We start from the raw sequence: 23,406 nt of genomic DNA, 5'->3' as shown, positions 1-23,406 counted from the left end.
CATCGCGACAACGGTCACAATGGTGGCATCTGCCTCTCGTGGTGTTAAGCGAAAGGCTGATAGTATTGGGGACGAGGAGAGAGAGGCTTCTCGAGCCTCCCGCGCGAGGACAGACGGGCACTCCGCTCCTCCAGCCACTCGCCGACCGAAGATATCAAACAAGGTCAGCTCTGCAGGGCCTGAGAATACTCCGCGACCTCCTAAGTCCAGCCAGAGGCCCGCCCCAATTCTCGCCGTCATGGGCTTTGGGTCTCATGAGATGGGGGAACTTGGCTTGGGACCCAAGGCGACCGAGGTCAGGCGTCCCCGACTTATCTCCTCCCTCGACCCTGACGCCAAGACGGCATTCCATGTTGTCCAGCTCGACTGCGGCGGGATGCACTCTCTCGCCTTGACCGTGGACAATAAGATTTTATCCTGGGGCGTCAATGATAACGGGGCTCTCGGTCGAGAGACAAGCTGGGACGGCGGAGTCCGCGACGTGGATGCGGACGAATCCGATGATCAGTCGGAAGAAGCCGACGATTTAAACCCCCGCGAATCCTCTCCTGCCGAGATCTTGTCCGGCCACTTCCCTCCAAAGACCCGCTTCGTCCAGGTCGCTGCCGGGGACAGCTGCAGTTTCGTCGTCACCGACACAGGACTTGTATACGGATGGGGTACTTTTGTGAACCCCAGAGGCGATAAGAGCTTTGGTTACACCGACGATGAGACAAGGAAGATAATCGAAATCCAGCCTGTCCCCGTTCTCGTTCCGGGCCTTAAGGACGTACGACAGATCAAATGCGGAGCCAACCATGCCATCGCTCTCGACAAACGCGGAGGTGTCTGGGCTTGGGGGGTCGACGAGCAGAAGCAGCTGGGACGAGCAGAACGGTCCGGCTTCGGGCGCCACAGGAAGGACCCCTTGGTACCTCGTCGCGTTGAGGCTTGCCCCAGAGGTGCTCGATATATCGCGTCAGGCCCTTATCATTCCTTTGCAGTTGACACCCGAGGCGTGGTCTGGTCGGTAAGTGAACCTGAGTCTTCTCTCTTCTTATATCATCTCTTCCTTTCCTGCCCATCCATTTCATCATGCGAGCACGGCTGACTCTCCTTGTTTTAATCAAAGTGGGGCTTGAACAGTTACGGCCAGAGCGGTTGCAAGGAGCTGCTGGCAGAAGATGGTGGTCCCAGTATCCTTCCTCACCCCATGAAGGCCAGCAGCCTTCACGGAAGGCGCATCGCAGCCATAGATGGCGGTGCGCACCATTCTGTAGCTATCACGGTCAAGGGCGAGTTTCTCGTTTGGGGACGCCTGGATGCTGGACAACTTGGGGTCAAGTTCAGCGATCAACAATTCGACGATCCAACCTTGATACGCCGAGACGAAAATGGTCGTCCTCGGATCTGCCTCCGTCCAACTTTGGTCCCTGATATCGGGTATGCTGCCTTTGTCAGCTGCGGCACAGAGAACACGATCTTTGTCAATGCAGAGGGCACGGCCTTTAGCGCTGGTTTTGGGCCTCAGGGCCAGCTTGGGCTTGGTGAAATCGAATCCTTAGACGAGGCCAAGGAGATCATCGGCAAAGCAGTCTCGGGAAGGAGGCTGACTTGGGCTGGCACCGGAGGCCAGTTCAGTATGATCGCCGCGCCGCTGACTAGACCGGCTTGATTTCTCAATGGATTGGTGCTATGATTATAGCTGAGCAGACCAATCCCAATCGCATGCTGGTAGCTTCTGGACAGGGCTGGTATTGGTTCCCTTGATGCTAGCTATGAGACGACGGCCAACCCCGAATTAGGAGATGCATTCGAGAAGCGCTTAAGAAGCAGCGCTTGGCAGCACTCTTGATTGGCGACATCGCCACGATCGTGGTATGGAGAAGACACGACGACCTGGATGCGAACGACTAGGATGAACCGTGACTGGCGGGCAAGAGGAACCGCGTGGTGCACACGACGGCCTGCTGGGACAGATCGAGCGGCGGTGGGAACTACGGCAGGCGTGTGTGCGGGATGAGAAGAGTGGCCTTCCTTCGGTCTGACAGGACGACAGGGTCTCCAAGTGTCTCGAGTGGGAGTCAAGGGAGTGTAGGCGCGCCGATGTGCTAGAGTTCGGGATGGCATGGTGGATGAAGGTTACAGCAGTCCGCCGTCTTGCAGGCATAACAGTGGGCCACTACAGTCTGTGCCATCAGGTCGATGTCGTTTGCCGGAGGAACAGCACGTTCATAGACTTTGCAAAAGAAATACTTGCAGATACGGGCACAGATGGCCGGGGGGGGGCGGGGGGCCATGCGTGTTGCATATCCCCTTAACTGCCAAAAGGCGGCTTTTTCGTACCTTTCAAAATACAGGTATCTACAAAAGGATCAACACCGATCACCTAACCCTGACCAAGCCCTGATAAATCCCTGGCTAACCCCAGCGACTGTAGGCCTCATTGGTGATAAACCTAGATCATTGAATAGACCATCAACAGGGCTGAGAAACTCCTGTACTTTGAAGTTATTATTTTGCCACTCTGAGCATTTCGCAGCATCTCATTTGATAGAATCCTGGTAGGTGCCACTTCGGTACGAAAAAGCCACCTTTTGGTGTCCTGAAGACTAGGAGGTATTGATTGATTTAGTGGACCACGACCTCTATGTCGATATTCAACAATCTTGCTCATTACCAGTCACTGCTTCCCCTCAACTTCATCTGACACGCTCTCATCTCATCTATAGTTATGAGCCTCTGGTGCTTGACGTCGGACGTCTTGATCCCGCCTCCTCACCGTGGGGTTCGGGGGTCCTGGCTTGGAGCCTGTGGCAGACAGCCCCCTTTATCCCAATGGCAACATCTTGCAGTTTCTCCAATAAGCTCTTCGCACCGGAGCACGTCAAAGGTCACTCGCATGGCGAGATCCTCAGGACTCCAAGTCACGCTCCTTGCTTGTTGGTGATGCAAGGCCGACTGCCTTTTTCAGGGCGACATCCTTCCAGAGAGAACATTATTGGATGCGCTCGGATAAGTACCCTCAAACGTTCGGCTCGTACCGTGACAATCACCCTTGCACACATCGCGTTCAGATCTGGGGTAACTATCCCAATGCTACTATCCTTTGATCGCCCCGGATAGGTTTGTGCGGTTGGGCATACCGCTCCTACCCCCTCGGCCTCATCTTGTCCCACAGAGGGCTGCAATGTTCTCAGAGATTGAACAACCCCTGGTTTTTGCGTCGACAACAAAAGTATCAGCACGACTGCACACCACTATACTGGTCCCGTTGCAGCCGCTGCAAGGTGATTTGTGCACTGAAGTCGTTGAGTAGACGTATGGTTAGTACGACCGTGGAATACACTGCGCTGATGCCAAAGGTTGCGGAGTTGAGGTTGATCATCTCGGTTCAACTCGTTCACGACAGGGTCCTGTCAGTCATATATATCTAGGCAATCTCTCAAACAATGCCCTGTTACATGACAATCTATCCGGGCAGGGACAGAAGAAACTACCGTTTTGTGAATCGCTACACATGCAGTGGTATGTCTCACGGCGTGCATTATGGGCGTTCGTCTTGGGAAACAGGAAGCGAATGTCGTGAGACCCTGGGAAATGATTCAGTCTCCAGAGGCTGGTCTATGTCCAGGCTACGCTGAGTAACGTTGGGTAAGACGTGGCCTGCAATGCAATGTAGAGTTTTCCAATGCAGCTTGCTCAACTCGTTTTCGGAATGAGGGTTTTAAGACAGACGCCACGACACGGGTTTCACGAAGCATCATGGCGAGGGAGCACAACAGCACTCGTAGATGACCTTGGTCTTTCACCTGCATATCTTAAAATCGCGGAATAATTCCAGCCAATCCTTCGTCGTAACCCATTCGGCAGTCGAGCTACTCGAACCCGCATGTGTCTATTATCGAACCTCCAGGACCAGGTTTGTATGCAGGATTCTCTCCGACCTACGTCTTCAGAATGCCTACATGGACAGGATGCGTTACCAAGACGAAGGGACTGGTCCTCAAGCAGCTCTGTCGTCCTGGAGGCAACCCACTGTTGATGCAAGTCATGAACGATGGGACTGCTCAGACAACTCAAAACACCGCCGAGCCGTGTTTCTCGTCCTTCTTCGGTCGCCGGCATGAGCTAGAGTCTCACCGACAGAAGCTCGGACATCGTCACCATCATCTGGTCTGATCTTGACGCCGCCCGCAAATCACTTCCTCTTTCCTTTTTTCCTATCCAACCAAACCTGGCGTGACTGCAGATGCTAGCCCTGCAGCCACCCTTCCCAGCTTTGCGAGACCATGCCTCACGATGATGCCAACGGCTGCATGAAGTCCGAGAACAGGAGAGGGCAAGGAGAAAAAGAAAAACCATTGGATCTGCGTTGTCGTCACACTCGCGGGGCTTGCTGCCCCTCCTTTCGACAGATCCCCTGCAGTCTCGCATGGTCTTGCCTGCGTCTCATTCGACACTCGGTCTGCACTACAGCCCCGTTTTCTAGCGGGGTGTCATCGTCATACCATTGGATATCCTTCGCGCAGGTTTTGTCTTGAACGCCTCTCCGGGCGTAAGCTTCGTGACTTGGCCGGCATTCAGCATTGGTCATGGGCCGCGGCGTTCGACGATGGGCCGCTGTGGTACTCGGTAGAGACACACTCTCTCGTACTTGATTGAGTGCCTGAGCAGAGCACAGTCGTTAGCCGAGACAAATCCAAGCCTCCTTTGTCACTGTTCAACCCAACCATCTCGTGTCCTTCGCTGGCCGGACCTGACGACCTTGGGCATGTACGGATGGGCCAAATTGTCGCCTTCCTCACCGAGATCTCTCCAACAAGATCCCACGACAGAGACAGGTCGAGCCGCCAAGCCAGCTACCTGGCCTGCTCGGGCGCGTCCAAAAGATGTGGCCAGTTGCAGCGATCAGCATAGCCAGCCCTTCGAACAGGGCGAGTGGCTTCCCAAGTGTGTGACAGGTTCAGAGAGATGATGGTGGCCTGCATGAGCACCTGGTAGGCCGGCTTGAGGTGCGCCCGCGTGCGCCCGCGTGCGCCCAGCACCTGCACGCCTCTGCAACGATGAGCGTTTCGCTCGGCCAATCCATTCAGCTTCCAAGGGCTTTTCCTCCCCACCCTGTAGAAAGAGCCTCCCCTGCTCCGGATCTCCCCCGGGACATGGTGTCTGTGCTAGGGTGCGTGCCTACTTGTACGTACGGAGGAGGGTGGGAGGGACTTGTTGATCCTTCTTGGTTGTTAGGTTTATTTGCTTCTTCCTGCTTGCTGCTGCCTCTGGGGGGTACAAGACAATTTATGACATGTGCCCCGGTAGCCTCACTTGCCTCGTCACTCGTTGTTGTTGCCCACCTGCAGCGGCACGAGGAGGCAGATGGTGAGTCTCGGCAAGGTCGCCTTTTGCCCTGCTAGGGCAAGTCTAGAGATGATCTCGCCTCAAACACATATAGTCCGGCAACGCCCCATGCTGCTCTACTAAGCTCCCTGATCCTGTCTTTCTCTTCATCCTTCTCACCCTTCTTGACAGACTCTCGCCACCTTCACCACTCTCACCCACATACTCTCCAGCCTCAACCTCACCGAGGTCCAGGCTCTTGAGTCTGATCCCGCAAGGCCATCCCCGTCAGTGTTGACATACTCGGTGTCGGCTTGCTGCGGATCGTCCAGTCCGCCCTGCTCTCACCGTCGACCACTCCATCTTCCCCCTATTGTCTTTCTCTATTGTAATTCCATACTCCACATCAACCGCCACCATGGGCAAGTCTGATACTGCATCGGTCTACTCGGGCAGGTCTTCGCTGCGGTCCAATGTGACCGCGTCGACCAACTGCCACATGCCCGGCAAGAGGAAGAGCCTCGCCAACAAGGCGCTCATCTACCTTGCTGGAGGCAACCCTATGCGTCACAGCCATCTCAGGAAGGACGAGATGGAAGACAGCACCGGGCACAAGAAGATTGCCTGGTACTTTGTGGACTACGCCGGCTACGCCTACTATGAGGCCTTTGAGTACGAGGACAACGAGTCCCAGTACAGCAGCAAGTCCAGGAAGAGCAAGAGCAAGCACCGCAGGCATCGCTCCTCATCCCGGGAGTCCTTCTCCAAGCCCAGGAGCAGGCGGGATCCGGACGAGGAGGCTTCCATGTACAGCAGCTCAGACTCGGACGGGGAGAGCGAGCCCGACTACGACAATGAGGTCCCGCAATTCATGCCGCCTCCACAGCATTTCCCCGGCCACCACCAATTCCCCCCACAGGGACCACCTCCGGGCTTCGGACCCCAGATGCATCCCGGCTTTGGCGGTATGCCTCCTCCGCCTCCTCCTCCCCCACCACAAGAGGCTGGTGGCACCCCGGACTTTTTTGTCATCAAATAAATAAGAAAAAGGGCTTACGTCCATGGCCTCGAATATCCAGGCCCTTTCAGCCTTTTCTTTCTCTGGGGGTTTGCGACAAAATTCCGTCTCATGTCTTGTATTTGGATATATGGTTGATAATGATCATCAAGGCGTTTTCCTTTTTGGATGGAGCAACACGGGGCGCGCGGCTTCTTTTGCTCTTGGTATGAGTTTTCGTGGTTTTTGGTCTGTTTTTCTTGCGTTTTCACCTTGTTCGTGTACAACAAGCATGCCTCTACCACCTGTGCAAAGCTGAGGCCAGCCATTGTTAATGTTCTCGTTTGCGGGCCGAAGCGAGATTCAAAAAAATTCGGTATGATGATGATTATAACGACGTAGCAATCATGAGAATTGAATGTTCTATCTGAGTGCTTTTAGACTTTGGACATGTTGTCTTGTGCAATGCTCTCCATCCCAGAAGACTAGGTTTTTGTTATCATGACTTGATCGAGCCAATTCTCAGGTTTGTTCACGCTTATGATGCACATTGTCGAAGCCAGACGACGAGATGCAGATCCGACACATACCCAATCCAACGGGCGATCGAAAGGACGAAGCATCGGTATGTGTTGGTGGTCTACAGAGAAGGTGATATCACTTGAAAGAGTCATCGGCCACACCCTTCCCGGCCGCAGTGGTGACATATCGTAAAAGTGGCTGAGCTGATGGTTCCCCCAGTTAAAGAATCCATGGTCCGCTCCGACCCGGCACTGACCATTCCCTATTCTGCTCGCCGTTGACATTAGGCCTGTAAGGCCTGCTGATACTAGTCAACTAATGACGCACCGCTATGGCCTCCAATGATTCGATGAGGAGCAAGTTTGGCATTGACAGTGCCTCCGGAAGCCTTGGGAGCAAATGAAGACTGTTTGTCACCATCCTGGGTGTTTGTCTTGGTCTCCTGCTCATCAACTATGCAGCTGTTCAAAGTGCCGGTGTGGGGTGAGGCCTCACCAGATTGTTTCGGGCCGTTGGCTCATCAGTGCATCAAGTTGGAGCCTCGACACACAGCGAATGATCTATGCGACCCGGACCCAGCCGCAGGCTGAGCCTCGAAGGCCCGATGCAATGTGGCTGCACATTTTATTCGACATTTGTACGGAGTAAAGCCGGCCACCCAGAAGGGCAAGGATGAAGGAATTGGTCTGGAGGGGTCTCGCTGGTGGTGGGGAGGTGGATGCTGATGCCTGCGGGCTTGTTAGGCCGGCGCTTCTGTGGCGGCCTCCTCCGCAGCACGGGTGGGTTTTGACTTTCACGGAGTGACTAATTCTCTGAGCGGCACTGCCGATACGAATATCATCGATTCCCCTTACGCTGTGCGACCTTACCGCGGGTGTGGTTATCGGGCCCTTGGGTGCCGTGGGTGCCTGGATGTTGATCGTAAAGCACTTTCGAGCCTGGCTCGGTTTGGCTTGGTTTGGTTTGTCCTTGCCGCTTGTGCATTGCTGCCTTGTGAGATGTCTATAAGGCATTGGTATATATAAGGTAAGGTTTGCTTCTCCTTCAGTCATTCTTCCATTCCATAACGACGATATTCCATTTTGTCGTCACCAAAACTTTAAGTTCATCAAACCCCTCCGTAGAGGAGAACGGTGAAGTGCCTCGTGCTGCACGCAAGCTTCCTTCCAACCGGTGTCCCACTGGTATCTCGGACTGCATATACCAAGACCCGTGCTCACGACGTGGCGACGATGGAGTCATCGTGTTTCCCTCCAGGAGGCACCGGCACGCCCGTGACAGGGCCCGTACGCCCTCCCCAGATACAGCTCCTGGACTTCCTTTTTCCCGGGCTTTCAGTCCTGTCGGAGCCTCTCCAGCGATATTTCCACATCGACCTCAACATCTACATCCCCCTTGTACTTCTCATGGGCGGTCTTACCTTTGCTTGGCGATACCTCAGCGAGACCTTCCGCAATGAGCTCGAGTCGCATTTCATGTCCACGGTCGACATTAGGTGCGACGATGAGATCTACAATATGCTCATGGGCTGGGTGGCTTCTCAGAAGTTTGCCCGAAGCGCGCGGCGCTTCGTAGTTAACACCAACATCAACTCCCGGTCCTGGTTTCTCTGTCGTTATGATGACGACGAGGAGGACGAGGAGGGCGATGGCGACGAAGTGACCCACGAGGAGAGGAAGGACAAGAAGAAGGCACTCTCCTACACCCCTACCTTCGGGAGCCACTACTTCTGGTACAAGGGTCGGCTTCTGATCTTCCGCCGCACCCAGAACCGCGAGCAAAACGGCAACCTGCTTGCCAGCGAGCGCGAGGAGATCTCGCTGTCTTGTTTTGGGCGCAACCCCAGTGTACTGAAGGAGCTTCTTCTCGAGGCTCGCACCATCTATATGAAGCGAGACGAAAAGAAGACTCTGATTTACCGGGGTGCGAGCAGGGTGGGCAGCTCGGAGCCGACCTGGCAGCGCTGCATGGCTCGGGCCAGTCGACCATTCTCGACAGTCATTCTGAACGAGCAGGTGAAGAAGGACCTCATCGATGATGTCACCGACTATCTCGACCCGGCCACCAGGCGGTGGTATTCAAACCGCGGTATCCCTTACCGCCGTGGGTATCTGCTCCATGGCCCGCCTGGTACTGGTAAATCTTCGTTGAGTCTGGCTCTGGCTGGCTTCTTCAAGATGAGGATCTACATCGTCAGCCTGAACTCCATCAACTCCAACGAAGAGAGCCTCGCCTCCCTGTTCGCCGAGCTCCCTCGCCGCTGCGTTGTCCTGCTCGAAGACATTGACACCGCTGGACTGACGCACACTCGAGAGCATTTCGAACCGGACGATGAAGACGATGACAAGCCCTCAGGTGGACAGGAGCCTTCCAAGCCGGACATCCTGGGGAGGCTCTCCCTGTCCGGTCTGCTCAACATCCTGGACGGTGTCGCCAGTCAGGAAGGCCGTGTCTTGATCATGACGACCAACCACCTGGAGAAGCTCGACAAGGCTCTCATCCGGCCGGGGCGTGTCGACATGATTGTCAAGTTTGACCGTGCCGACGAGGGCATGATTGCGTCCATCTTCAGGGCCATCTTTGCTCCTCACGAAGCTGACGAACCACCGTCGCCCGAGGCCAAGGACTTTGCCGACGCCGAGGCAATCAAAGAGCTGGCCGCGACGGAAACCAAGAAACGCGACGAGATCACAGAGCGGGTCAACAAGTTCGCCGAGGACTTCGCCGCCAAGATCCCGTCTCATGAGTTCAGCCCGGCCGAGATCCAGGGCTTCCTCCTCCGGCACAAACGCATCCCCGACGCTGCCATCGCTGGTGCCGAGCAGTGGGTTGTCGATACGCGTAAGGAGAAGAAAGAGAAGGAGCTCAGGGAGGCCGAGGACAAGCGCAAGGAGGAAGAAAAGAAGATGAAGGAGAAGGAAGAGGCAGACAAGAAGAGCAAAGATGAGGAAAAAAAGAAGAACAAAAAGCAAGCTCGCAAGGAAGCCAAAAAGAAGAACAAGGCGAAAAAGGAGGAAGCCTCGTCTGACCCCTCAGACACGTCCTCTTCCGATGGCGAGTCGGAAGCGGAGTCTGGAACATCGGATAAGGCGACGGTGGAGGAGGGTAAGCAAAAGAAGAGCCAAGGCAAGGCTGGGGAGGAGGAGCACGAAGAGAAACGGGCTGATTCCGGCTATGGGTCCCCATCGTGAGGCATCGGCATTCCCAACAAAGAGATTCTTCATTGCATCATGATATTGCATAGCTAGGCGTTAGGACTCTAACATTAAGGGGTTGCATCGGACCTCCGTCTTGTGGTTACATTGAGCAAAACAATCAAAAACTTCTGTCATATCCAGGCACGATCGAATATCGGATGATTCTGCGTCATAAAATCGACCTTTTGGAGTTGAGATGACGAGTCTCTCCGGAGTTACTCGTTGAGCATTTGCAAATGTGATCTCGCTGGAAGGCTGGTGACACAGTTCAGGCTGACCAAGAGTGAAACATGGCGGCAGGTTCCGTCTGTCAGAATGATTGACTGACGACAGCGAACGAGGCTGAGCAGACCTGCTAGACCAAATCCAGGAAGTGATCGGGATGCTCTCGGTCCTGCTTGGCGGTTGAAGAAGGTTTGGCCCAACCTACGAGTTGCTGACCTCCCATGAAGTTGCTGGGATGAAACTCCGCGGCTCAATCGCACCAACCACCTCCTTACCAATCACTCCAGTCTGGGGTAGTGAGTGACGACGTCAAAGGAGGCTGAGTACTTGTAGTTGGTCTGACCGGGCCACTTTGCCAAACCGGTCAGACGGTGTGCCAGATCCGTAAGTACTGGTGAGCGACGAGAGTTGGACAAGAAGCTTCAAAGTACATCATTGATCCATACTGGCACTCGGTAAGGCTAGTCACCGGGATCGCGCAGATTAGAGAATGTCTTTACTGCAACGGGAAAAGCGCCTCACCCTTTCACACCCACTTTTACCCCTGGCTACTCGAATTCTGCACAATCTGCACAACCCGCCCCCTGACCCAAATCCTGGCTCATCATACGTAGGCACAGCTGGGCAAGGTTCATCCCAACGAAAAATAAAAAAAATTAAGAAATTGAAGGCTAAGATCGGGTCAACGATAAGGTGTCGAGACAAGACGATGGGGTTGGTCCCGCCAAGACAAAAAGGCATCTGATGCTATTCCGAAATACCTCATCTCGTACCATCTCACATGGACAGCAGCCGCTCAACAACGGTAGCTCAGAGTGTATCTGCAGTTAACCAGGGGGACCCGTCTCGTCCCTCTCAGGTCATGAAGGCACTACTTGTAGTTAGACAGACCCTGCGGTTTGCCCATGCGTACGGAGTACCGCGGCAACGTCGTAATCCGTTCCACGGCCAGGCACATGCTGCAGTCTATCGCCTTTTCGTCAACAGTACAGTAGAGGTAACTAACTAACTAGTAGGCTTCCTGCCTCGCATCGGTCCAAAGGGCGCAACAGAAGGGCGGAGCAAGAAACGAAATCGGAGGTGACTTGTGCTATCCCGACATTCTGCCAAGACGTCACAACTCGGCAGCCTGACAACAATAACAAGGAACAATAGGTAATGAGGTCTCGAGTGACAGACATAGTACTGCCCCCTGTAGGGAAGTCGAGGGTGCTCTAGACGATGCCATTCCCGCTCACACAGGTAACTTACAAGTACCTCCCTCCCAGACCTATTATTCCCTGGACTGTTGTGATGTGATGCCGCCTGTGCCTTTGTTCTCAAGTGCTGCAGCCGGCAAGACATATAAAGTCGACGCCCTCGACGAGGCATCATCATCACGACTTGACAATCCGAACCCACTCGCCCAGTCATTGCATTGTCTATTGTCTAAAGTACTGAACGCACTGTGACAAACCAAGCAACAGCCCCTCACGCCCTCTCACAAGAACCTGACGACGAAGTGTCGATTCAGGACTAGAGATTCATGTAAGAGACCTCATTGGATCGATATTCCCCATTGATTATGCATGTCTGGAGGGGTAGCTGTCAGGGTTCAAGCCATACAGCATGGCCGCCACTGCAGAGACAGCGCCGCATAGGTACCTTGGGAAAACGGCGGTGAAAGGCGGTGCGGTTGGTTCATGTTGCATGGTTGCATGTCGCCCTCCCCCACCAAATTCTTCATTGCATGGCAAGAGAGAAAAAAAAAAAAAAAGCTGACAGAAAGTGGAAGTTGCCATTACCTCCCCTAGGCGGTGGGCGGCGGCATCAACTAACCTACCTAAACAAGAAGCTAACTGCTAATCTGCCAATCTGATCTGCTAACAGTTGCGCCGTTCTTTTATTACAGCCGCCCAGGCAACCCTCCCACTCCTCCTTCTCTCAAAAGACACATCCCCTATCCGCCACAGGAAGACGCGTTTTTTCCCACAAGACACTGCTCGACTTTCTGTCCAAAATGGCTTCCCGTCCCCAGAACATTGGCATCAAGGCCATTGAGATCTACTTCCCCAGCCAGGTACGTCCAGTGTCGCTTCTGCCCCGTCCAGAGAGAGCAGGGTGGCCCCTCGCTGCTGCTGCTCCGAGATCGCGCATTTTCCCCCACCAAAAACTAACACCGGCCGCCAATCCAGTATGTCGAGCAATCCGAGCTCGAGAAGTTTGACGGTGCCAGCACTGGCAAGTACACCATTGGTCTGGGCCAGACCCAGATGAGCTTCTGCGACGACCGTGAAGGTTGGTGTTTCCCTCGTTGCCTGCTGCGCAATTCCTCTGCTTCGACAGGCGCGTGAGCTAACCCGGCCCCAAATCCTCACAGACATCTACTCGTTCGCCCTGACCGCCACCAAGAACCTGCTCGACAAGTACAAGATCGACACCAACTCCATTGGACGTCTCGAGGTCGGAACCGAGACCATCCTCGACAAGTCCAAGTCGGTCAAGTCTGTGCTTATGCAGCTCTTCGGCGACAACACCAACATCGAGGGTGTTGACACCATCAATGCTTGCTACGGCGGCACCAACGCCTTCTTCAACGCTGTCAACTGGATCGAGTCGTCTGCCTGGGACGGCCGCGATGCCATTGTCATTGCTGGCGACATTGCCCTCTATGCCAAGGGCAACGCTCGTCCCACTGGTGGCGCCGGCGCTGTTGCTATGCTGGTTGGCCCGGATGCCCCCGTCGTTGCCGAGCCTGGTCTCCGTGGCACCCACATGCAGCACGCCTACGACTTCTACAAGCCCGACTTCACCAGCGAGTACCCCTACGTTGATGGCCACTTCTCGCTCACCTGCTACACCGAGGCTCTCGACTCGGCTTACCGCGCTTACTGTAAGCGCGAGGCCCTCCTCGCCAAGGGTCAGGCCAACGGCCACGCCAACGGCGCCGCCGCTGACGGCAAGACCCCTCTGGACCGCTTCGACTATCTGACCTTCCACTCTCCCAACTGCAAGCTGGTGGCCAAGTCGTACGGCCGTCTGCTCTACCACGACTTCCTGGCCAACCCCGACAGCCCCGCCTTCGCCGATGTCCCCCCTGAGTTCCGCGACATGGACTACAAGAAGTCCCTGACTGACAAGACCGTTGAGAAGACCTTCATGGCTCTGACCAAGAAGCGCTTCCAGGAGCGTGTCAACCCTGGCATCCAGGTTGCCACCCTGTGCGGTAACATGTACTGCGCCAGCGTCTGGGGTGGTCTCGCCAGCTTGATCGCCCACGTCGACAGCGCTGCGCTTCAGGGCAAGCGCATCGCGCTTTTCAGCTACGGCTCCGGTCTGGCTGCCAGCTTCTGCTCCTTCCGTGTCAACGGCAGCACCGAGCAGCTGAGCAAGGTCCTCGACCTCCCCAACAGGCTAGCTGCCCGCCGCGCTGTTCCTCCCCAGACCTTTGACGATGTGAGTTGCGCCCGAAAGGAAGATCCCAATGCGCCTATATGAATAACCACTGACAACATTCCATAGATGTGCGAGCTCCGCAAGAAGGCCCACCTTCAGAAGAACTTCACCCCTGTCGGCGATGTGTCTACCATCACTCCTGGCACCTACTACCTCGAGCAGGTCGACGACATGTTCAAGCGCTCTTACTCGGTCAAGGCCTAAACGCAGCATAGAGGTCTAGAAGGGGGTTTTACTGCTTTACAGTACACACGATAAAGGGTTCGGGTTCTGATGATAGAGCGAATCTCGGGTACATGACACGACGACCGGCATGAGAAAATAACGGCGTCTGGCCTGAATGGAATTATGATGTGACGAGCAAGAGCTCCTCCGTACCAGGAGCCTCTCGACTAATCTTTGATGATGGGCAAGCTGAGACCATCTGTATATAAGAGATGCTCCAAACCTCAGCTACCTAGAATAATAATAGATGCACAACGTTGATCAAATGACTTGCGTGGCGTCAATCGTATGATTTTGGAAAGCTTGCTGGTTCTCAGTGATTTCTTTCTCCTTCAATTACTAGGCATGTAGGATCACTTGAGAAGATTGACTTCGGACCTTACGCTGAGAGATGAAAAGATTCCTTGCCACCGAGAGTGATACAAGTGTTCAGTTACATATATGTACAAATCTATCCTAACTAAACTACCCATCTATCTCAACATATGCAAGGCTTTTCATGTCTATAACAAGGAATAGTAGTACACAAAATAACTATTACAAGCCACATCAAGCTTTTGGCTCCTGCTCCCCCTTCCACTTCCACGTGGCGTTTCTGTGCAGCATGTAGTCCTTGCTCTGGATGCCCTTGTAGATGCCGTACAGGCCGCCGATTGGCCGTCTCAGCTTCAGCCTGTCCCACAGGCCCAGGTCCTTCTCCTCCTTGACCTTGACCTTGTCGTACACGGTCGGCAGCGTGGTGGCCCTGTACTTGGCGCGCAGCTCGTCGTACCAGGCGCGGCCGCCGTACACGTCCCAGAACTCGGCCTCGTCGTAGTACGTCCGCGCGTACAGCCACTTCATGCCGCCCAGCTCGCGCAGCTCGGCCTCGAGCGCCCTGTTCTTGGCCACCGACTCGGCCTGCCGCCGGGGGCCCTCGCCCCACACGCCGATGTTGAGCATCTGCGTCTCGTCGCACGGGTCCGCCGTGTCCCGCCGGGTGACGGGGTGAAAGGTCGGGCCCGTGTCGCGGCGCCGCAGCGGGCACAGCCACAGCGGCCAGATGCCCAGCTCGCGGGCCGTGTAGTCGACGAAGCGCTCGGCCGTGGCGAAGGGCAGGGCCAGGTCCTGCACGATCATGCGGCCCTCGCCCGAGGCGTGCAGGGCGCGGTAGAGCATGCGCGTGTGCAGGAAGTCGTCGAGGAACCAGCGCGTGAGGCGGGTGAAGGGCACCCAGGGCTGGAAGTAGCGGAAGGCGGCGCGGCCGACCCAGAACCCGCCGCGGTCGTACCGGAACAGGTACTCGGCCAGCGGGATGTACTCGGTCACGGTGTCGTTGGTATCGCTGCCGCCGCCACCGCCGGCGGTGCGGGACTGCACGTGCATGTAGTACCAGGGGTCCCAGGCGCCCGAGAAGGTCTGCGGCGCGACGCCGTCGGGCTTGTCGTCGGTCAGCTGGCCCGTGATGACGGCGCCGTGGTCCCGGGAGAAGAGGATGCCGTCGACGTAGTCGTTGCCGGCGCGGCCGACCTCGGTCTTGACGGCCTCGATGGCCTCGGCGACGCTGCGCGTGCGTCGGTACGTCGTGCGCACGTACTTCTTGGCCTCGACGAGCTCGAGCTCGAGCAGCGTCGTCAGGCCCAGCGTGCCGACGGCCCCGCCCGCGCCGCGGAACAGCTCGGCGTGTGCGCTGTCGCTGCCGGCCCGCGCGGGGTTCTCGGCCTCGACGACCTCGCCGTCGGCGAGCACCATCTCGACGCGCCGCACCGTCTCGTCAAAGTAGCCGTGGCGGAAGCTGCTGCTCTCGCCGCCCGTGCCCGCGAACCCGCCGCCGGCCGTGATGCCGGGGAACTCCATGACGACGGGCGGGACGAGGCCGTGCGGCAGGGTGGCCTCGACGAGGCGGTCCATGGGCACGTTGGGCTCGACGAGGGCGGTGCGCCGCGCGGCGTCGACCGAGAGCACGTTGTCGAGCGCGCGGATGTCGACGCCCGTGCCGGGCCCCGCCGCGAGCCGCCGCGTCGTGTTGGAGCTGCCCTTGTAGACCCGGTAGGGCTCGCCGCGCTCGTAGAAGGCGCGCACAGATGCGGCGATCTTGGACACGGCGGCGCGGTGGCGGTTCATCTTTTCTTTTTTCTTCGGGTTCGTTGAAGTAGATGGGTTTTGGGCCCGCCCCTTTCTCTCTCTCTTTTCTCCCACGCACACGCCCCTTCGCAGCCAAAGGAATGGACGGGCAAAGCTATAAAACCCGGGTTTTGTGTATGTGTACCAGAAGGCTGGGCTTCAAAACGGCGCAGAGTGAGATGTAGTTGATACTGGTGGTTTTGTCGGCTCATCCGCACTAAATCTTTTAAGAGCCAAGGCCGGCAGGGTCCGGGGGTCCCACATGAGCTTAACCGGGGGACGGTACTTGTCGACATCTGCCGGAGGCCTAGATACCTAGGACAGCATCAATTAAAAAGGTTCTGGTTCGAAGCTGATCTTAGAAGACTGTTGGTTACTGCATATTGAGGATATTAGTCTGTAGTGTTGTGTTATTCAAGTCTCACTGTCCATTCCGATCAACCCTTTCCCAATCACATCTTTGCTTTCCACTTCACGTACCTTTAGGATGGTTTATATTCTTAATGCAATTGGAATTGGTTCATGGTACATATGTGCGCCTCAAATAAAGACATGGAAACTCCAACTCTCATGATGTAGCCCGTCATGCCAAGAGGGGTATCTAATAAATAGGAAGAGATGACAGCCGGCCTTACAGCTTCGCAACCGCTTCCGAGGATGTATTTTCCTCGCACCACTTGTAAAGTCTCTCCTTCATTTCCTCTTCCGTGTATGGGACCAGCCCGCCTGGGCCCATATCGACTTCCTCCAGTGTCACGGCTTTCACTGTCGTTGCCCTAGATTTGATGCCCGCAGGATCTTCGACTGCCTGCTTCACGAAGCCGGTCCAACTCTCAAAGCACCGGCGAGATTCCGCGAGGTGGGAGAACAAAAGAGCAAAGCAGTGGGGCATCGCCTCGTACTCCTCATACACCGCCGTCACCCCCTGATCACGCATCTTGCCAGCCACATATTTGCCCTCATCCGCCAGCAGCTCCCACCCGCCACACATCCACACCGGGGGTGATCCTTCCCAGCTCTGGGCCATGAGCAAGGTGACCAGAGGATGCAGGACCATGGAATCGTCCACATAGAGCGTCTTGCGCGGCGGTACCGCCGGCCACGCGTCACAGGCCGGCGGGGTGGCCCTGTTTTCGTGAGCCAAGGCCGGGAGGTAGTCGTAGTCTGCGTTGGCAGAGCAGGATGGCGAGGTGTGCGTCATGTCCATCCAGGGCGAGTTGACGGCGACCGCAGCAGGGAGAGGGACTTCTCGCTCCTCCCCAAACCAGGCAATTTTGAGGTTTTGACGCCTTAGCTCCAGAAGAGTCTGCAAGAGGGCGAGGCTCAGATTTCCACCAGCACTGTCAACCAACCCCATGTTAGCTTTATTCACGAGCGACACACAGGACGCATGATGGGCATGAGGCTTACCTGTCTCCTGCAAACACGATATGTTCAGGCTTGACAGCCTCGTGGAAAGCGCCAGTTGGAGGATACAGCAAGGTCAAATACGCGACCAGAGCATCCATGAGAGCCGCCGGGAAGGGATGCTGCGGTGCCAGCCGATAGCCCACTGAGTAGCAACGGCCTCCAGTGAGCTTGGCGATTTTCTTGGTCGTCGGCCTGTGTGTTGCCGGGCTCATGAGGTAGTATGCACCGCCGTGAAAGTATAGCACTGTGGTGGGCTTCTTGCATTCCTTCATCATCTCCATGTACTTCTCCTTCTCTGAGATTGCGGGCAGCACCGACTTGGGGGTAGCATACTCCCTGTAGCCAGTCCACTCCGCTTCAACGGCCACAAGATCAGGAAGCCGAACATCCACCTTTGTTGATGACGGGACTTGCAACCCCTCGATGGCCCGTAATAACGCCTCTCGCACGCCCGTTTCTGGCGGCGCTGGAGAGGCGTACTTGCTCACCCATATCCTGCCCTTGATGCCCGGGTCCTTGTTGAGCAGCTTCTGAGTGGCGGAGATACTCAGAGGTTTGGAAGGCGTCATAAAAGACCGCACAACGGAGACGGTCAGGGCAGTGCGGAGGTCCCAATATTTCGACTGTTTCGTAAGGCGCAAGGTATGCACCAGCGCCGTGTAAGACACCATGGGGACCTTGGGCAGGAATTCAAGAGCCATGCTGAGGTTGGAGGTCTTGAACCCGGACCTCTCGGCCTTGGCTGTCTCGTCAGAGACGGAAGACATGGTAGCTCGTGGGCCAGTATAATAACAAAGGTAGCGATCAAGGTATGTAGGAGGGGGGATATGTGTAACGGTTTGCAGTATTCGGCGTAGGAACCATCTAAAATGAACGCAAGTGTCAAAGGGAGATATCGAAATCTGGGGTACAGATTGTTGCAATTTACATACCACACCCTCATCTATTAACACCCCGAGACCATGCCAGAAATGTCTCTAGCATATCCTTCACTGGAACCAGGACCCACGTTGCCCACGTTGACCTGAGATCCATTCAAGAATTCTGTCAAAGGCCTGCGCATCGCTCAGGGACAACCATTTCTCAGTGTGCCTCGGCACAATTAGAATTGTGTGGGGGCTAAAGGCCGAGACACGACCCGGCATTTTTTAGAACGTTTACTTTGGCCACCCAGCGATGACCTCAACACTTCAATGGCTAATAAAGATGTTGACGGTAAAATGCGTGTACTAGTACGTCAGGGAATCCATCTTCTCACACGCAAATCGAGGTAAAGCAACATCTCTCACAATGACCTTGTGCCATACGTCACATGTTAAAATGAGAGAACGGATGCAAGTTGGGCTCCAATACAATACAGTTTCCATGACTTGGACCATGAGAGTCAACGACTTCGAGTGTAAATCTATAGGAAATCCGCCTGCCTTGAGTGCAGGTGCTGTATTAACACAAAAAAATCTCCCTATGTTTGCTGTTTGTCTTCCCATGCCGTCCATAATATACAATGCTCAATTCCCAACTCCTATGCGTAATAATATGAATAAACCTGACGTCCGATCAGTTGCTGCCGGAGGCTTGGGCAGCGCTGCTCTCAGCTTCAGGGGTTGAGACAGAGGCCTGAGGAGCCTTTGGCTTCTGCCAATCGGGAATCGAAGCTTTCGACATGGGCATGCCGCTGCTGAAAGGGGAGCTGCGGCCGAGACTGGCGACGTAGCCGGTGTAGTCACGCGGCTTGGATGGCTCTTCTTGTGTACTGGTGGCTGGCTCTGAGCTCTCAGTACCGTTGACGGGGGTGGTTGATGTGTCGGACGAGGCTGTCGGAGGGACGGCGCTTGAAGCACGAAGATATCCGCCAGTCGTTGGGGCAGGGGCCGGAGCCGAGGACGATGGGCCAGCAGGTGCCATGCGCTGACTGATCAAGGTCTTCAGACTCTTGAGCTCCGTGTTGAGCTCCTTCATCCTGTTGTCAGTCTGCTCCTTTTGAGCGTCCATGGCTCTGGGCAGGGAGTTCTTCAGGCTCTGCACATCGTCCCTGACTCGGTTGGCGTCATCCTCTCTACGCCTGTTGGCCGACTTGAGCTCGCTCAGGGTGCTCTCCAAATCTGCCAATGCGGCATCCAGGCGTTCTGTTCGGTCCTTCTCGGCCGCCTTGAGCGCCTCGGTGTCCTTTGCTAGCTGCTCAACCAGTCCAAAAGCCCGCTCGAATTGCTCATCAATCGACTTCTTGTCCTGCTCGAGGCGCTCGGGGGTTGGAGGAGCGACGAGAGGGTAGATATAGCGCTGTGCCATGTGAGTCGTGTGATCAAGGTAATTTTCAGTAATATGGAGCGCGTACCTTGGTAAGAGAGTATAGGCCGTAGCTTACACCACCGGCGACCGTGGCAACGATGAACCAGTCCCTCCAGTCCCTTCTGGGGGGCTCTTGAGGTGGTGGCTGCCACGCGTACGGCGGGTACTGGCCATAGTACGGCGGCTGCTGTCCGCGAGGATATGATGCCGGGGGTGCAGGCGGATAGGAAGGAGGGGCGCCCGAGTCCGAAGATGCCCGAGCCATGGCTGCGCTGACTTCTTCTTGGGTCAAGTTCTTGGCTTGGAGGAAGGCAATTCGATTCTCGACGGGTGACGATGCGACGCTGGGATCTTGGAGAACTGTGTTGCCTGTCAGACTATCGATCTCATTCTCAATCTGAATATAACGAAAAGAGCACTACTCACACTGAGCCTGGGAAAGGAGTTAGCGACTTGTGCAAAAGGTTGTTATCAATTTGACCCGGGATCAAGATCAACTTACCGCCGAGACGACGAGATCCTCGCGAATGACCATATTGACTGTGAAGAGCCGATGTGCTCTCACCTCATGGCCGGGTGTGACACAGTCTTGCTGGTGCTTCTTGGTGAGATACACAAATGCTGTTGCACTGAAAGGCAGAGAGAGGGATGGACAGAATTGCCGACTGATGGCATCAGAGCCTCTACGCCTTACCCCAGGAAAATGGAGGAGGCCGGTTGGAGCCGAGGCACCGCGACTGGACCTCGCGTGCACGGACCATTTGTCCGAGGGAGAAGCGAATCACGTGCGAACGACAATAAAGTCGCCTTGGCAGACAAGGGTTGCTTGGATTGTTTAGATTGGTTTTCCCTTGGCCAATCACGTCGAGCAGCGCCCTCTGTTTACCTTCTTTCTCAGCAACGGGTCTCTTCTGCGATGCCCAGTCCTTGCGCCGCCCAATGCGACTTGCGAAATCCGCGATCCAATAACCAAATCGACTGCCCGCACGATCAAATTCTCAAACGCAATAAAAGGCCCGAGTAGCCTGTTGCGCAAAAACCCGCCGCGACTATAAAAACATCACCTGCAATGTCGCAGGATACCGGACTTTGGAGCGTCCGGCGCCCTCGTGAGGTACGCGCTTTTGGTCCCTATGCCCTGCCTCAGTGCGGAGGACTGCTTGGACTCGTTTCTGATGAACTGACGAACCTTTCGCGCAGACTCTCGGAGGTATCAATATGAATTCTTCGATTCCGCAGCCCCCTTCTGCCATGAAGCGATCTAGTTCTGTCCACGCGGCACCCTACTCAACCGGCCATGCTCGCTCGATGTCAGGGTCCAGGCAGTCTCTAGCCATGTCGCGACCCAGCCAGCCCCTTTTTCAGCGATCGTCCTCGGGCACCAACTTGGCAGACATTGGCCTCTCGTCCGTTAAACGATCGTCTCACCAGAATAATGCGCTTCGATCCTATGCGCCAGGCAACCTGCCTGGTCGGGCATCGACTGACGGCGAGCGGCGGAGCAGCGTCTATAAGGCGAGACCGTCCATGGGAGGAGCCATGGTGGGACATCAGAGCTTCTTCCAGCAGGCGCCCCAGGCAGCAGGAGTTCCTCGCGACCCACGACCGCTCAAGGACAGATCGTACCAAGCTCGCATAGGACAGGAGCTGCTCGAGTACCTGGCGCAGCACAACTTCGAGATGGAGATGAAGCACGTCTTGTCGCAGAACTTCATCAAATCGCCCACACAAAAGGACTTCAACTACATGTTCCAGTGGCTGTATCACCGCATCGACCCGAGTTATCGTTTCCAAAAGAACATCGACCAAGAGGTCCCGCCACTGCTGAAGCAGCTGAGGTATCCGTATGAGAAGAGCATCACCAAGAGCCAGATTGCCGCTGTTGGTGGCCAGAATTGGAGCACCTTCTTGGGCCTGCTTCACTGGATGATGCAGCTTGCTCAGATGCTAGAGGGCTACTCCTGCCACCGATACGACGATGTCTGTGTCGAGGCTGGTCTCGATGTGGCGGCTGATCATATCATCTTCGACTTCCTTGGACAAGCATACAAGGACTGGCTAGCAATGGATGACGACATTGCAGACGAAGATGCAGGCAAGGTCCTGGCGCCTCATGTTGAGTCCATGGCCAAGGCTTTCGACCGATCCAACTCCCGCTATCAGGAAGAACTCGACATCCTCGAGGCAGAGAACCAGCGACTGCTCAAAGAGATTGAAGACCTGGAGAAGTCGACTCCGGATCCTGCTGTACTCGATCATCACTTCAAGATCATGGAGGAAGACAAGGTCAAATTCGAAGAGTACAACCAATTGGCGGTGCAACGGTCGGAGAAATACGAGACCCGGGCCCAGCTGCTCCAAGAGGAGCTTGACAAACTGTACCAAGAGTTACACGAAGCTGAAGAGGAGAGACGAGGACTCCAGCAAGCTGTTGACGATCAGGGTATCAGTATGGCGGATATCGACCGCATGACCTCTGAGCGAGAACGCTTGCAGAAAGGAATCGAGGCAGCAGCGCAACGCTTGGAAGAGGTCAAGAAGAAGGTTGCTGACAAGGAGGTCGAAGCCAGCCGAAAACTTGACGATCTCGAGCGACTGGTCGACAGATACAACACGGTGGCGTACCAGATTGGGCTGATTCCGTCCACGGCTGTCAACGCCAAAGGAAGGAATTTTGAGCTGCAAGTCACTGTCAATGATGGACCGAGCTTCACGTCCTCACAGCTGCAGGGCTCAGCCGGCGCTGGAAGCATGGAGAACGAGCGGCTGCTGGTTGATCCAATCACCGGCTATCAACCCGCACACATCCTGAATCTAGATCTTCGAGGACAGGTTAAGAACAACTTCCTCGCTCTTAGGAAGGAGATCTCGGAAAGACGGAGCGTTGCCATGGAGAACATGATGAAAGACCACGACCTCCTGGACAATATTAAGGAGGCGATGGAGGACAAGCGTAATGAGGTCGAGGCACTCGAGCACCGTGTACGCGCGGCAGAACAAGAGCATGAGAAGACCAAAGAGGTATGACGCTCTTCGTCTCCCTTTCACTCCGTCCCCGTCTTACTAACACGCACACTATCTAGGTCACAACCGCACAACGAATGGCCTCGGACGCCCAGATTGAGAAGATGGAGAAGGATCTAGCCAAGATGCGAACAAGCCTCTCCGAGTCCGTCCAGTTGATGGAGCAACGCGAGATGAACACCAGCATCGAGTAAGTTCAATGACCTGCCCAACATTCCTACAACCTGCTAATTCGATGCCTGCAGATACGAGCAGCTTGAGCTTCGGGCCAACGCTCTCCGTGAGGAGCTTCACACTGAGATCATGCGCATGCTGAATGACGTTGTCAAGTTCAAGATGCATGTGCAGAAAAACCTCGAGGACTACGAGTGGTTCGTGGCCGATGAACTGGAGAAGGAGCTGGGAAGCGACGACTTGAAAGATGATACCCGTGCTATGGATGTTTAGGAAGAGTTGCCCTCGCGACTTTTTCCCACTTTGTGTTTTAGATGCATTTGTTCAGAGCGAAGCTTGCTGGGCGTTGAGAGGAGCTTTGAAGCATACATGTCAGGGGGCGGTCGTACTTGCTTTTGACGATATTCTCATGCTTGAAGGACTTGGGTCTTTAATGATTGAACGAGGATTGATAGACATTGTATATGCGCAAATCATAACAACCGCTTTATG

At 55.4% G+C, this 23,406-nt stretch overlaps 7 protein-coding genes across 7 annotated transcripts; 5 read left to right on the top strand and 2 right to left on the bottom strand.

Annotated features, from left to right (window-relative positions):
- Positions 1-19: 19 nt before the first annotated feature.
- E0L32_001402 (uncharacterized protein) lies at positions 20-1,654 on the top strand (the record flags this gene model as incomplete). Its single annotated transcript, XM_031135477.1, has 2 exons — positions 20-1,009; positions 1,112-1,654. 2 exons carry the CDS (start codon positions 20-22, stop codon positions 1,652-1,654), a joined length of 1,533 nt encoding a protein of 510 aa, XP_030991916.1.
- A 4,077-nt stretch (positions 1,655-5,731) lies between these two features.
- On the top strand, positions 5,732-6,352 carry E0L32_001401 (uncharacterized protein; the record flags this gene model as incomplete). The annotated part of the gene is made up of 1 exon (XM_031135476.1): positions 5,732-6,352. The coding sequence occupies one exon, from the start codon at positions 5,732-5,734 to the stop codon at positions 6,350-6,352; it is 621 nt and encodes a 206-aa protein (XP_030991915.1).
- Positions 6,353-8,064: 1,712 nt separating this feature from the next.
- Positions 8,065-10,023, top strand: E0L32_001400 (uncharacterized protein; the record flags this gene model as incomplete). The annotated part of the gene is made up of 1 exon (XM_031135475.1): positions 8,065-10,023. The coding sequence occupies one exon, from the start codon at positions 8,065-8,067 to the stop codon at positions 10,021-10,023; it is 1,959 nt and encodes a 652-aa protein (XP_030991914.1).
- A 2,230-nt stretch (positions 10,024-12,253) lies between these two features.
- On the top strand, positions 12,254-13,893 carry E0L32_001399 (uncharacterized protein; the record flags this gene model as incomplete). Its single annotated transcript, XM_031135474.1, has 4 exons — positions 12,254-12,313; positions 12,429-12,531; positions 12,614-13,689; positions 13,756-13,893. 4 exons carry the CDS (start codon positions 12,254-12,256, stop codon positions 13,891-13,893), a joined length of 1,377 nt encoding a protein of 458 aa, XP_030991913.1.
- Positions 13,894-14,463: 570 nt separating this feature from the next.
- Positions 14,464-18,194, bottom strand: E0L32_001398 (uncharacterized protein; the record flags this gene model as incomplete). The annotated part of the gene is made up of 3 exons (XM_031135473.1): positions 14,464-16,132; positions 16,653-17,357; positions 17,428-18,194. The coding sequence occupies 3 exons, from the start codon at positions 18,192-18,194 to the stop codon at positions 14,464-14,466; spliced, it is 3,141 nt and encodes a 1,046-aa protein (XP_030991912.1).
- A 790-nt stretch (positions 18,195-18,984) lies between these two features.
- Positions 18,985-20,251, bottom strand: E0L32_001397 (uncharacterized protein; the record flags this gene model as incomplete). The annotated part of the gene is made up of 4 exons (XM_031135472.1): positions 18,985-19,707; positions 19,763-20,076; positions 20,143-20,149; positions 20,219-20,251. 4 exons carry the CDS (start codon positions 20,249-20,251, stop codon positions 18,985-18,987), a joined length of 1,077 nt encoding a protein of 358 aa, XP_030991911.1.
- A 534-nt stretch (positions 20,252-20,785) lies between these two features.
- Positions 20,786-23,187, top strand: E0L32_001396 (uncharacterized protein; the record flags this gene model as incomplete). Its single annotated transcript, XM_031135471.1, has 4 exons — positions 20,786-20,830; positions 20,917-22,737; positions 22,800-22,930; positions 22,986-23,187. 4 exons carry the CDS (start codon positions 20,786-20,788, stop codon positions 23,185-23,187), a joined length of 2,199 nt encoding a protein of 732 aa, XP_030991910.1.
- Between the last annotated feature and the right edge of the window lie 219 nt (positions 23,188-23,406).

This window comes from Thyridium curvatum, assembly GCF_004353045.1.
Source record: "Thyridium curvatum strain D216 chromosome Unknown NODE_5_length_802575_cov_81.998223, whole genome shotgun sequence".
NCBI lineage: Eukaryota > Fungi > Ascomycota > Sordariomycetes > Thyridiales > Thyridiaceae > Thyridium > Thyridium curvatum.
The sequence above is the reverse complement of the archived record's forward strand: the minus strand, read 5'-3'. Positions and strand labels throughout refer to the sequence as shown.